Below are 14609 nucleotides of genomic sequence, written 5' to 3' on the forward strand. Positions count from 1 at the left end.
CTTTTGGAACTCAGTCATCTTAACGGAGCAACCTTCATTATTACTATCACTATTAAGAATTTCACTGGAAAACTACTAGGCTGCTGGTAACCAATAAAAATAGATCTATCGCCCGAGACAACAAGGGAACCTATGCAAGAGAAACCGCAAAGAACAACAGATTTAGCATTAAAAATTGCTTTAGCTTTTTTTAAGTACTATTGTCCTTTTAAGCGCATTTGCCTTGAAAGATTTTTTACTGCTTTTTACAGTCTTCTTTCTGATATAAAGTATTAAAGAGGATGAATCGTTAATTTTGTGCGCCGTTGATGTTTTTTTAGTTACGATCGTTTTGCTATCATATAATCCGGGGATGTTTCTAGTGGACTTTTAAAATTTTTGATATATTGCATGAAGCTAAATTTATTAATTCTTATCGCTTAAGTGAGGGTGTGCGTTTTTTTATAAAGTATTATTAAGTAAATTAAAGTTTTTATATGGTTATAAAAATAAGCTTTTAATCATTACTAATCAAAAGGCCTATTTTGCATCCTTTATGTGACTTGAACGTCGTGATTATTCAAAGTTTGTTTAGAAAATACAACTTTATAATCGAGTCATTAAAATCAATTATAGGAAATTACTATTACCAATAAAGAGAAAGAGCTGTAATTGAAGTTTTTATGAAACAAGCACTATTTTGAGGCAGTCTATTAGTAATACTTCTCTGCAGCGCCAAGATTAATTGTAAGCTCTACGTGAAGGGACGATGGAACGCAGTGGAAAAAATATTGAGCCGAACACGGCGAATATTTTTTTTTGGGTTGCCTTTACTGGTGTGAGTGATAAATAAAGTTCAGCTGTAATAAGCTTACACATTTATCGTCTATTAATAATTTTTACATGAAACTTTTATTAGAATTTCCTTTTGCTTGTTGTGTTGGTAGAAAACTAACTTCATGTTGTTTTTTCATTGGCTAACTCTCTGGTTACTGATTGGTTTGATCACGGATCATTTTTTTAAAAAATTTTGTGAGATTTTTGTTTTGCATTCCTGAACGCTTCAAGTGTCTTCCAGTTAAATTGTGATGTCTCCTACGTTTTACAAATTTCTGTTCGTGTAGGGCTATATAAAATTTTTTTTTCTCTTTACTTTGATTTACTGCATTGTGGTTATCAGATATTAATTTTTGTAATATTACAAGAATTGTTAATATTTTAATAAGCGTATAGTGTACTATCATCAGGGTTTTCTTGTTAATGGGTTTTACAAAGAATGGAGTAAACATGCTTGAAGCTCTAAAGTGTAAATATTAAGAGCATTTTTCTTAAGACGCGTTACTATATATAGAATTTGAAACTTTTATATATAACGGTCTTAAACTGTTAAAAACGAAGAGTTTATACTAAGATCTTTATCTGTGTATCTTGATCGATAACGCTTAGATTAACCAGAAATTATTACATGGTGAATGCTGTAAAGCATGGAAAACAAAATATACAGTGCAATAGAAAATGCCAAATGCGTTATTACTATAATAAATATTCTACATTAACTCTGCGAGCAGGAAAAGGATTCAATGGAGGACCGTAAATTAATAAAAGTTTGTGGGGATGTCAAGGCCTCGACTGCATAGCAGGAATTAAGGATGGCTATGAACATTGTTTGAACTTAGTTAAGTTAGTAAACAATTGAAAAATATTAACATGGTAATATATGACTTGACCGGGCTATGTAATTTCAGCACATATTGGTTTTTAATTTTTCAGGATGAAGTTGAAGGTGCATTTGGGCAAGACATGGTGATAAAAATAGAAAAGCAACTCACTAATGCCAAGGAACTACAATAATGATACCATCGTAATGTGAAGAACTCATGAAAAGCAACCTTTCATCATTACCATAAGGGAGTGGAGTAGAATTATTAGAAGCCGCTGACTTCTGTATGCATGGTGTAGCCTATTAAGAATGAGCATGCGTGACGCCCTTCACGAGTCATCTTTGTTGACTCGAAGGCCAGTTAGACATGATAAACCAGTAATTAATGTTAATAATAGAAGAATTATTTTAAAAAAGACGGATATCAGTAATAATCCTAGTAAGTTTTCACTAAATTTGGTCTATAATAGTCAGTCGTTTGTAATGGAACGCACTAAGCACTGTTTTACCTCGAGACAATTAGTAAGGACCGACATCCGCGAAACTAGCTTCTCCGTCTAAACGGAAATCACCCAGGAACTTCCCGAAACAAGCCACTAAAATTTTCGGTGAAACATTTTAATAAGAACACTAATAGAAACACCCGTCTGCATCCATAACAACACGCAAAAAATAGTTTTTTAGTTACATTTTTTAACGCAAAGGTTGTCTTAAAAAATATATATATTTGCCTTTATGGTTTCGGATGGGATAGTGTATGTCCTGTACCTTGGGGCAAGTTTTTATTCGGTTGCTACGGGGTATAAAAAGCCTCCTTACGAAGAATAGTGTGGTTTGGCTAATAGATCCGAGTTTTTAACGTTAATACTAGAACAAAAACGTTTATTAAAACCAAAAAAAATTGATTTTTTGCATGTTCTGGATTTTTGGAGTTAATACAATTCTGTTAAAGTAAATAAGGCTTTTTATATAATTTTGGGTTAGGAGCGGGTGATAGAGTTCTTAAGGATATGAAAATTCTTCTACCGACGTATTATAATAGACGAAATTTTTCACTCTCTCAAAAATAATATACGTATATATAATATTTATTGAAAAAGCTTTCACTATATTTTTCAGAGGTTACTGATCCAGAAGGTAATCAAATCTTTAGAAAGATTTTTAAAAATTTTCTTTCAGCTGCCCTAGTTTTTTTAGTGGAATTATACGGCACTTCACAAGAGAACAAAGCGAAAAAGAGTACGGGGCTTTTAAACATCCTTTATATGATCTTTTCGCAATTTTCTTGGCTCGAAAAAGTGTGGCCCTCAACTTTCCTGAAGTTCGAAAACACTCATCACACGAACAAAAAAAAGCATGTGATTGTATATAGGGGTTATTAGGACGAGTATAAAAATAGAAAAAAATAAGCTTGGAGCATACAAATGGAGATCGTAGTTTAATACTTTAGATTTATACGAGCGCTTCAGGAGCTGGCGGCTAGCGCTTTTAAGTTATTTCCATTACATAGGCTCACACCGCTTTTGTGAGCACAACATTTAAAAAAAACATATAGTGTTGCTGACAGAGAGATTTAAAACCTCCTGGTGCATTAATTAGTTGGTGGAGTGTATACAACCGAACTAGAGGGATTATTAAAGATTAAAAAAAATGCAAAAGGATACATCACGCCCTTTTTCTACTGTAAGTAAACTTTTGTTATGGAGTTACCAATTTGACGCCCGAGAGAGAAGCTGCAAAGCAATACTGCATGAAGACTGGTGTTACTATGGAAAAAAGCAAAGTGAAGCAAGCAAAAGAAGGGGACCATTCGTTTGCATGTTTAGCTTTTTTTGTTATACTGAAAGTAACTGGTACTAATAATATGACGAAAAGCCTATACAAGCAATCTACCGGACTCCTTTACATTGAGAGAGAAGTATAGAACGCAAAAATATATGCAGAGAGAACATTTCATAGCGGGGTAAATTTCATTATATGAATAGCTTCCAGATTATCGTCGGAAGTCCTAATATAAGAAGAGATGACATCGATTATAAATAATAGATATTAGTGTAGCCATATTGATATGCCAGTAACCAAAGTATTAACACGTGCTACGAAAGGTCCTCTTTCAGGTTCGCAATAGGAAAACTTCTTTGGTGAATTTGGCTTAACCGTGGCCTTTTCTAATTCATTTGTGATTATCTTGCTAGTTTCATAAACTCGTTATTATCACACTAAACAACTCCTCCTTATCGATAAATTTCACCTCAAGATAAGCTTTGTTCTGTAAACGGTTTCCGCACCAAATTACATACTGCGAAGTGGTCATCAACGCAGGGCATCGATTCTTATCAGTATTGATGGCTATTAATGTTTTTGAAATCTTCCTCTGAGTAATTTATAAAGAAATTTGATATTAAACAATTAAGAACCTTACCTCTTTCGGGAACATTTTTAGGATTGAAAGATTTCTATACATTAATCTTACTTGTGACAAAATTGCCAAAAGCTTTTTTTTTATAGTCTTTAAATCTCAGAATAGGAAGTGTAGGGCAAAAACTAAATATAGACCAATAGTGTTTTTCAGATGTCCCATCCGGTGCACGATCATATGCATAATTTATAGCCAGTGCTTTCGAGGCCAAAACCTTTTACTGTCTAAAATTTATTGCGCTTTTTGGGCACAATTTATAGAGGATTTTTCTTCTTCCCTGCAAGGACGTGGGCTCTTGCTTCCTTGGTGACTACTTTTGCGTCTAACTTTTTCGGTTGGGGAGCAATTGTTTAAGTGGTTCGAGAAGAAGAGGAGGGAAAAGAATTTTTTAATCGGGAGCTCTGACTGAAGTTTTTTGTCATTGACTCTATTCTGGCCGTACGCCCAGCTTCTGCATCATCCCTTTATGGTAGTGACTCCTTTTTTGGAGTTGACCAGAACTTTATTGACTTTCTCTTGAATATTGTTCTGCGAAACAATACCAACGGACCGAGTCTTGTACTTGGCTTGGTACTTATAATCATCGTCAACTTTTTTCTGTTGTTATTGGGAATTTCTCCAGCTTGATCCACGGTAAACTGAACATCTTCTCTAAGCTTGTTTTAATCTTATCCATACTCATTGAAAATTTCTCCCTCTCTATCAGAATAGAGTCAATCTTAACATGAAATTTTTGGCCAACACCTGATTAAGGGTAGAGGAATGAGTGAAGTCTCGGAGAGGGATTGTTTTATCTTCACTGGTGTAGGCTTAAAAAGTCTTTTGGTATCTGTAGAGATTCTTGTGCGGTAATGAAGACTAATTATTCTTTTTTTATAGAGTTTGTCCCACTCAAGGATGTACTTCTCATACACGCCATCCATGGACTCTCTAAGACTCGTATTTCCAACTTCTATGAAGATCCTGGTTTTTTAAGAATTTTCTTAATATTCTTCAGATTAGGTTAGAGATGGTGAGAGTCCCAGAGACCGAAAACTACCACTTGACGTATCAAAAAAACTTAAACAATTTTTTTCCAGAGCAAAAACAGTTTACGCCTATGGTTATATTATATTAAAAAAAGGTTTAGCTGAACAAGTTCAGAAGATTAAAGACACCAAGAGGGACTATTGTTTACAAAAGTACTCAGATATCCTTTCCGCTTCGGCGGTGGACTTTTTGATACTAGAAGTGGTTTTCACTCTTTGGAATTCAATCTCCACTTTCTCCTCTAATTTAAAGTTAATTGCAAAATAAAGGACCGGATTTTCACCGTAGATGAAGGTGTGCTGACAATCTTTAAATTTCTCGTTAATTCCGGTGAGGCTCCACCGTAGTTGGGCGCATTTAGTATTAGGAATATTTTGAAATATAGAAAAAATACTTTAAAATCAATACTGCAACTTATTGGACTGGCTTAAAATTGCGATATAACTTTGAAAATAAAGAGTTTTATAAGCAAACTCAATGTATGCTTCAGTTACAACTATATTTACTTATGAACGTGCGTCAATAGTCAGAATTTTTAAAAGGTTCTCCCGCTTCTTACTGTTTGTTTATCCCGTTTAGTTTTTAATAAGATGCCTCCTCTTTTCGCAGGTCTGTTTAGGAGCTTTTTGTTCAGCGATTTCTAGCCAAGTGTGATAAAAAACAGAGTAAACGTGATCTTCGGCTACTTCACTTATTAAATTTTTATGTAATAAAGCATATTAATTTAACTATTCAAATTTTTATTTTTTAAGTGTTAACTGTAAATATAAACAATCAATATATTTGTCTTAAATTTTTAAAAATAATGGAAATTTTAAAATTTTATTGACTTTTAACTTTACTAATACGTTAAACCAACTTTTTGATATAAAAGTTAATTAAAAGAATATTTTTAGTATGTACTGCGTTGTCAACGCTTGTTACTATTTATAAAAATTTAACATTGTAATATCCAGATTATTTTTATCTTTAAAAACATTTTTTATACTACTGTTCATGCCTTATACCACTTTTTACGGTAATTTCCTGCATCTAGTAATTTCAAGTAGCTTTTTTCCGTGTAAGAATGTCAACGAGTATTAACCTTTACTAGATTATAACTTCAATTGTAATAAAATTTAGCCTTCTTCGCTCCATTTACAAATAAAAGAACCTGCAAGCAAGTTACAAAGCGAATTCGATAAGAAAAATGTTTAAAAACTAAAAAAGATAAAAGTTAAAAAACCGGTTTATTTTATTATTTTTTAATTCGAATTATAATAACTTTTCCGATTTTTATTATCAAGTGTAACAGATTTCAATCTTTATGCTCTGCAACGTAAAAAAGACACGTAAGCCAAAGAAATTATTTTTCCTAGTAATTCACTTAAAAATTTTTATTTAAAAAGTTACATAGCTAATAAAATTCCGCGTATAAAATTTCTTTATCCCTTTTCACATAATTCGGCCGGATAGACTAAAACAATAACAGTAACGAGAGAAAAAATAAAAAACAATCTTTAGAAAAAAAAACGTAAGCCATTTTATTTCGATTAACAGAGTTTTTTATAAATCCATCTAACAAATAATAGAATTTAATAGTGAAGGCACACGTGCAGGCCCCGCAGAGGTGAGCAACGGCAATCCAGAATAAGATGCAATTCTACAGATAAAAAAAAAGATCAAATAAGGATTTAATATAAAAAGTTAATTTAAAACAAAAGACTCAAAGGAAAAAAATTATAAAATCAAAAATATAAAAAAACCCAACAGAATCTGTTTTTAAATTAAATAAAACTTTTTCCCAAATTTTCTTTTTTTGAACTTGAGAGGAACTCAATGGCTGGCCTAATTGGCCTTCAATATAAACGCGTTCACCAACGGCGCAACCTGACGGCGGATCGACAAATTCAACCTTCAACGACGATTTTTATAATACGTCAATCGGAGTAAAAGTAAATAAATAGTCACGTGAGCGCCGTCCAAACTTTTGGCGCACAAAACCATCCCACATGACTGGAACCCCAACATTTTCATAGGCTTTAAATTGCACACCACAAGAACAAAACGATCTATTAGTATGAAGTTATTATAATATTTATACTTTAGTATTAAAAAATAAAATAAGAAATTATATTTATAAGTAAAAAAAAGAAACAAAATTATAATAAATATTAATAATAAATATAATTATAAAAAATATAAGCAAAATTTTTTGTACTATTATATAGAAATAGATGTCCAATTAAAAGTTTTTAATAATAAATTTCTCACATGCGACTTTTTACAAGTATTAATCAATTTTCATTATAATTATAAGTAAAATTTCTAGGAGAGTACATTTATTACACTTTATAATTAATAAAGTATAAATAACAGAATTTTTTGTACGTTTTATGTGGTTTCCCTGCACGTGCAATACTTATTATTACCCATTAATTTTTATTACTTATTTTTAATATAGAATATAAACACAATACTATTCGCTATACTATTCGTTTTCCTTAAATATTTCTATATGTTTATTGCCAAAACTCTTGTGAAATTAAAGAAAACAACCTATTAAATCGGTTATTTCATAATGGGCGCGGAGGCCGGAGGCCACTGGGCGAGGCTCTGATTCGCCAACATCAATAAGTTCACAAAAAAGTTTGTCAGCTTCAGGGTGGGCCTTACATAATAGTAATGGTAGTAATAAAAATAATGGTTTTAATAAGGACGGCAATACCCAAGCTTTCACTATTTTCCCAACGCGAACATCTATCATAGAAAAAAAATTTGGCAATTCCTTAAAATAGTAATGATTACAAGAGTAATAACAATAATGATAATAGCAGAAACATAATAATAATTATACCGGATAAATATTTGAACAACAATTTTCTTTATTGACTTGTTTTGTAGTGCATAAACTTTGCTTAACAGTGTTTAAGCGCGGAAACAAAATACTTTTACTACTGATCTTTATAATAAAAAAAGTTATTATATAAACGTCATAAAATTAATAATAGTATACTTTCTCGCCTGCTTTAAGATTTTTAAAGTTCTTATCTAAAACGGGAATTACCGATTGGCTTGTGCCAAGTTTCTCAAATACAGTAGAGCAGCCCTTTTAAATATGTATATATTTATATATAAAACATAATAAACTAGAAAAACTTTTTTTATATACATATAAGTAATAAATATAAAAAACTTTATTTTATTTTTTCTTTAAATATGATAAGCAAAACCTGAGGAATAAAAGGATATAAAAAATGAGTAAGAGCATATATAGCTTCAACAACGCTTCTAATAATAATATTCCTTCGAAGCTCGTCTTCTTTGATTTTCCTAAAAGTTATAATAATATAAAAAAAGTAAAAAAAAGAACAGTAACCTTTTTTTAAGTAATAAAAATTTCTCATATAAAAGTTAGCAATTTTTTTATAATTTATAATAATAAAAAGTATAACTATAATTATAATTCAAAAAAAGTAAAGAAAAGTACAATATTGGTTATTTCTCATTAAACTTAACAAAAATTTTTATATTAAAAAAGAAAAAGTAAAAATATTATTATCTTTTAATAAACTTGATAAAATTCTATAAGAAAAGAAGGAAAGAAAAAGACCAAGGCTCATGAACTGTAAGATATTTATTGACGTGTGCTACAACCGCGAGAATTTCCTTCGCTGCTTTATCAATTTCAAAGTTTTTAATATAATCATCTACAATTTTGCTCAAGTCTTCAAGTGAAAATATTATTTCTAATAAAAAATATAAATAATAATAATAATATTATTATTAATAGTCAACCAGAAGGAGCGTCTGGAATACATCCGTTGCATAAGGAAAGTCCACGATTAACTAAATTACCTCTAAAAAGTTATTCGTTAAGAGACTCTAAAACTATTTGTTGATAGGTTTAAAAAAGTATGTTACAGAGAATTAGACAAATCCGCGTTGTGCATATGGACAAGCGCCTCCTCGTCAAATGGCAGATCGCTTCCAAAAACGCCTTGTTTGCATAGAAAAAACCGAAAAGTATCGGATCCGTATCTTTCATTATTATTATTATTATTATTATTATTATTATTATTATTATTATTATTATTATTATTATTATTATTATTATTATTATTATTATTATTATTATTACTTTTTAATCATCTCAAATGGATCAATGACGTTTCCAATAGATTTGCTCATTTTTTCTCCATTAGCATCATTCACGAATCCGTGAGCAAAGATAGTCAAAGGGAGCGTGAGGCCACAAGACATGAGTATGGACGGCCATATGACTGCGTGGAACCAAAGAATGTCTTTGCCAATAACATGAATCTTTAATGCACAAAAAATAATTAAATAAAGTTTTATTAGTTCAAACAAACTCCAGAAAAAGAAAAGCATAAGTAAAAGTAAAAAAGGGTTATTATTATACCGCTGGCCAATAGGAAAAGAGATCTCCATCGGGATAATCAAGGCCTGTCAGATAATTGGACAGCGCATCAAACCAAACATAGAGCACGTGCTCGGGATCTGGCAAATAAAAAAGTTTTATATATAAAAAATTTTTCAAGAAATATTTTTATGCATATAAAAAAAATCAATAATAATATAAATAAAAACGTAAAAACTTTTATAATAAATAATATTAAATAAAATTACTGTAAATAAAAAAATTAAAGGAATTTTTTTATGTAATAATACTTTTTATCTAAGTAAGCATAAGAGAAACTAAGAAGTTATATATTTTCTATTATATAAAGTAAAGTATATAATAATAATTAAACTAAAAATATAAATACAATGCGAAAATGAAAATTATAAATTAATAAAATTAAATATATAACATAAAAAATTATAATGTAAATATTTTTTATAGTTAATATATGGAAATAAGTAAAAATAGCAATAACAAAAAATATTATTTATAAAAAAAGTATAAAATTATATAATAATAATAAATAATATTAATATTTTTAAAAAATATATAAAATATTTATTTAAAAGTAAAATTTTTATAAAATATTTATTAGAAAATTTTTTTATCTATTTTTATTAATTTATATATTAATTATTGTCATAAAAACTATTATTCATATTTGTTATATATTTATTTATATCTTATTATTAAAAAAATTATATTTTTATTTATTACACTTTAACATCTTAACTAGTTATATTATTTATAGAATTTATTTTTTCTATTCTTATAATTATAAAGTAAAATTAATATATAAAAAGTAGAAGAAATATAAAATTTATAAAAAATTCTTTTTTTATTTATATATTAAGTTAGTATATATTATTTTTCTAATATATAAAAGTTACCCACCGTGAGGTACAGGGACGCCCCATTGGAAGGACGTCCGCGTAATGGACAAATCATTTAAGGGCTCTTCGAGGCGCTTCAATATTTCTTCACGGCGGACAGCCGGTTGAATAAAGGACGGAAACTTTTTGAGATGCTCGATAAGAGGCGCCTGGAAATAATAATAAAAAGTTTTTATTATTAAAATATTAATTTACTTAATATTTTTCTAAGTAATATTTTGATAATCTCATAATAAACGCCTGAAAAAAAGTTATTATTTTTATATTTTTTCTTTTGTTATAATTATAAATATATAATTTTAATATGCTTAAAATATTTAATAATAAAATAAAAATAATAACAATAAACTTTTAATAAAAAAGTATACTAAATATATAAAAACTTATTTTTCATTATATAAATATACAGCAAACCTGATATTTAGATAAACGAAAAAAATAAGAAACTTCAGTCATTTTAATGAGCGGCGAGCCCGAAGCGGGGTCCTTAAAATTCGTGAGTTTTGCTTCAAGTTCGGTAACAAAAGTTTCTTCTTTAACGTTATACCAACCATTATAGTTGTCCAAATAAATATCGCCTTAAAATATTATATAAATATAATAATAAAATAATAATAATAATATAAAGACTATGGTGATGTAAATATAAATAAAGTTTATTATTATCAAAAAAAAATAAGTAAAAAATTTAAAAAAGTTATATAAAAAATAAAATATATAAAAAGTATATATAAAAAAGTAAATAAAAATTAAATATAATACATAAATAATGTTAATAAATAAATTAACATTATTTAAAACTTTCTATAAGAATAGTCTAAAGTAAATATAAAATAAAATTATTTTTTCTATAAACAAAATTTTCAAATTAAGTTATTAAAATCATCATATAATAAATTATTCTAAAATAATAAAAATTTTTTATAAAAATTATAAATCTATAATTATAACAAAATTATAATTAACAAAAAAAAAAATAAATAATATAAAAATTTAAAGATCTAAATTTTTAAAAAAAGTAAAAATAAAAATTCCTAAAAATTATAATAAAAAAAATTTTAAAAAATGTAATTCTAAAAAAAATAAAAACATAATAACGTTCCTGAAAATAATAAAATAATAATAATAATTAATTTACTATACCGTTTTCTTTGGCTTTTAAATATAACAACTGCGCAACTTTATGGTGTTTGGAGTCTATAAAAATATAAAAGAAGATATTTTTCTTAATTTTCTACCATTATTGATCGTAAGAATCGTAATTACTATTTTTTTACTATAAAACGCACAAAATTAGTAGACTTTTCTAAACAACAATTATATAAAAACTTTTCGAAACTATAAAAATTGGTAAATTTCTAATTGAAAAAAGATCTTAACTTTCACTAAATTTTCTAAGTAAATAAAATTTTATAAAAGGAACAAAATTAAAAATCAGTAAATAGTATATAAAAAATTTAGTTATTTTTTTTTAATTTTATTTGAAAATTTATTAATTAAGATTTGTTAAGACGCTAAAATTTAATTTTATATTTTTTTATATAATAACAAGCAAAATATAAACTCCATAATTATATAAATTTTTTGTAGAATACTTAAAATTTTATATCTTTATATATAAAATATAGTAGGGGACATATTAATTTCAAAAAATTCCAATTCTTTAAAATTTTATTAGAGTAGAAAACCTGTTGTTCTTAAAAAAAGATCTGCTTCGACTTGCAATTGCTTATTCAAACTCTGAAACTCCTAAATAAATAAAATTAATTTTTAAAAAATTATAAAAGAGAATTGAAATAAAAACTTTTTAAATTCACAAAAAAATAAAATATAGGTAATAAAAATCCAAACAGATCTTATAACTCCATAATAACAAATTTTTATAAATAAGTTATAAATTTATAGATTTAATAGGAGTATAACTAAAATTTAATAATATAAAATATATAAAAAATATTAATAATTCTAAGTGGAATTATAAAAATCTATATAAAAGTATACTAATTAAAGACTACATAATAATATATTTCAAATAATAATTATATATAAAGTTTACATAAAATAAATTATATATATGTTAATGACTCACATTGAAATATACACAATTGTAAAAAAAAAGATAAGCCAAAAAAGTTAACAAATAATAAGTTAGAAAATAAAATTTTTAAAGTTTGTATATATTTATAATACCTTTACATATAAATCACACAACTCTATTGGAGATTTGCCGAGTTTCTGAGCTGCATTGGCAATCTAATAGAATTATATTAATAAGGAATAAAAAAGGAAAAAATTTAAAAAAGGGGCAAATCAACAGCGGTAAACAATTCGGTGAGATTAAAAAAAATAATTCAAAAATTATAGTAAAATAAAGTTATTTAAGTTTTATAAAAGTCGTTAATATAAATTAACCAAGAGTACAGAACAAAATGTTTAAAATAAAAAAATAATCAAAAGAAAAATAAAAGTTCCTTCTGTCCGTGCTCATCACTTCCTGTTTGAAAGCGAACATCACGTCCGTATATTCGGTGGAAGCGGCTCAAGACATCAGTAGTGACGGCTTCATAGGCATGTCCAATGTGAGGAGAGCCGTTGGTGTAATTAATAGCAGTTGTCAAGTAAATCTTCTCCACTTTATAGAATATACAGTTAAAATAATATTTAATTGTTATCTTTCATGAAATTGAGAGCACTTGGCAAATAAATCTTCATTTTTAGATTATACAGTTATACTATCGTTCGTGTAAATAATAGCTGTCGTCAGACAAATTTTCTACTCTTTAAAAAATTATACGGTTAACATTAAATAATTTAATACTATCGTTCGTGTAAATAATAGCAGCTGCCAAACAAATCTCCTCAAATTTTGAAAAATTATACAATTAAATATTAAAAGTCAATATATATTAATATACATAATAGTTACACTGCTTGATATTACGGAAGAATAATAAAAATATATTACATATACATATATATAATTATATGTAAAGGCATAACTTGCAAACAAATATAGAAAAAAAAGTAATAGAAAAAATTTGAAATTTTAAAAACAAAATATTTACAATAGAAAGAAAAATTATTTAAAATCTTGGATATACCGTATATAAATAAAAAAAATAAGAAAATTTGTTAAGGAGATTTCACTTTATTTAAATATAATTATGTTCTCAATTTAGCTTCTAAGCCTTGAAACATATAATATTGTATTAATTTTTATAAAACCATTATAAAAATTTTTAACACCACTTTTTTATTGCTATTCACTATTAAAAGTTAAAAAATTTAACTTACTACAAACATTTAAAAGTTCAAATTTGTTATATAAAACTAATTTTATAAATAACGTAGATTATAAAATAATATAATAATTATAATAACACTTTTAAAACAAGAAATATACTTTCGAATAATAAGAAAAAGTCTCCGAAAAAAGAAAATGCAGATCGTTAGTATATTAATTGTACTATACAGCAAAGTATAAGAGCACGTGACATGTTGGAACCATGTTCACACCGATAGTGCAGTGCGACAAGGGTCATTATCCTGCCGAAACTCCATTTCACCCAGAACAAGACCCATGCCTAATACTTGTTCTGAGTTGGTCATCCTTAATGACGTCTAAATATATGCTTGCGGCGCTACTCCTTGTCAGTTTTTCCCGAATATCCGACTCCCTTAAATGTTATATAGGACCAAATCATAATAGATCCTTTCCCATGTTTGTTCGTTTGCACCACCGGGTGATCAAGCACTCGAGTGTTGCCGGATCGCTTCCCACACCACCTAATCCCATCTGAACCATATCGCTTGATCTTGGTCTCATCCAAAAAAATTACTTTTTTCCCAGTCAGGAATGATCAATTTTCGTACTTCTTCGCAAACTTAAATCTTAGTCGGTTGTGACGGTCTGTCAAAGTGGGTTTAATTAACTTTTTTTTCGCATAGAGACCAGCAGAATCAATGCCTTCGGTATGGGTCGGCCTTGAAGCTGATCTATCTAATATTGTTTCTATGATTTTTTAAGATTTTATGCAGGTTCAATTGCACCAAAATCACTGGTAGCGCAAGTCGAGCTACATACAGGTTTTACAAGATCTTTGGACGCCCAGGTTCATTGCAAAGACGATTTGGATCATTTTGAACATTGATCCAGGATATTGTGACTGACACCACATTCACGAGTGATCTCAGTATAAGGCTTGCCTTGATCTAAAAGACATT

The 14609-nt window shown here is 27.8% G+C and overlaps 1 protein-coding gene and 2 long non-coding RNA genes across 4 annotated transcripts; 1 reads left to right on the forward strand and 2 right to left on the reverse strand.

Moving 5' to 3' along the window:
- Positions 1–2754: 2754 nt before the first annotated feature.
- Positions 2755–4153, reverse strand: LOC135142742 (uncharacterized). 2 transcript variants are annotated; one of them, XR_010282617.1, is made up of 7 exons: positions 4062–4153; positions 3891–3988; positions 3719–3830; positions 3220–3647; positions 3085–3159; positions 2883–2955; positions 2755–2823 (listed from the first exon to the last, which is right to left on the reverse strand). It is a non-coding gene; the product is annotated as an uncharacterized LOC135142742 (long non-coding RNA). The 2 variants fall into 2 exon arrangements; XR_010282616.1 differs by having other exon boundaries at positions 3062–3159.
- Positions 4154–4395: 242 nt separating this feature from the next.
- Positions 4396–5219, forward strand: LOC135142756 (uncharacterized). Its single transcript, XR_010282625.1, has 4 exons — positions 4396–4691; positions 4765–4883; positions 4938–4997; positions 5056–5219. It is a non-coding gene; the product is annotated as an uncharacterized LOC135142756 (long non-coding RNA).
- Positions 5220–6582: 1363 nt separating this feature from the next.
- On the reverse strand, positions 6583–13994 carry LOC135142717 (methionine--tRNA ligase-like). The gene is made up of 19 exons (XM_064074466.1): positions 13902–13994; positions 12576–12638; positions 12074–12134; positions 11529–11582; positions 10800–10963; positions 10387–10534; positions 9490–9587; positions 9208–9389; positions 8991–9107; positions 8865–8926; positions 8680–8815; positions 8300–8399; positions 8083–8175; positions 7924–8028; positions 7795–7854; positions 7626–7737; positions 7038–7138; positions 6833–6981; positions 6583–6729 (listed from the first exon to the last, which is right to left on the reverse strand). Exons 1-19 carry the CDS (start codon positions 13992–13994, stop codon positions 6645–6647), a joined length of 1983 nt encoding a protein of 660 aa, XP_063930536.1. The 3' UTR covers positions 6583–6644.
- Positions 13995–14609: the final 615 nt, after the last annotated feature.

Source organism: Zophobas morio, unplaced genomic scaffold, assembly GCF_036711695.1.
Source record: "Zophobas morio isolate AGI-343-1 ecotype UQ-CSIRO unplaced genomic scaffold, CSIRO_AGI_Zmor_V1 ptg000052l, whole genome shotgun sequence".
In the NCBI taxonomy this organism is placed as follows: Eukaryota; Metazoa; Arthropoda; class Insecta; order Coleoptera; family Tenebrionidae; genus Zophobas; species Zophobas morio.

Excerpts from the sequence above, each read along its gene's own strand:
- LOC135142717 (XM_064074466.1), bottom strand. The coding sequence starts at position 13,994 with ATGACCAACTCAGAACAAGTATTAGGCATGGGTCTTGTTCTGGGTGAA. Across the intron at positions 10,535-10,799 it reads TTCGTTTATCTAAATATCAG|GCGCCTCTTATCGAGCATCT; the intron begins GTTTGCTGTATA and ends TATTATTTCCAG. Across the intron at positions 7,139-7,625 it reads TGAAATAACCGATTTAATAG|ATCGTTTTGTTCTTGTGGTG; the intron begins GTTGTTTTCTTT and ends TCATACTAATAG.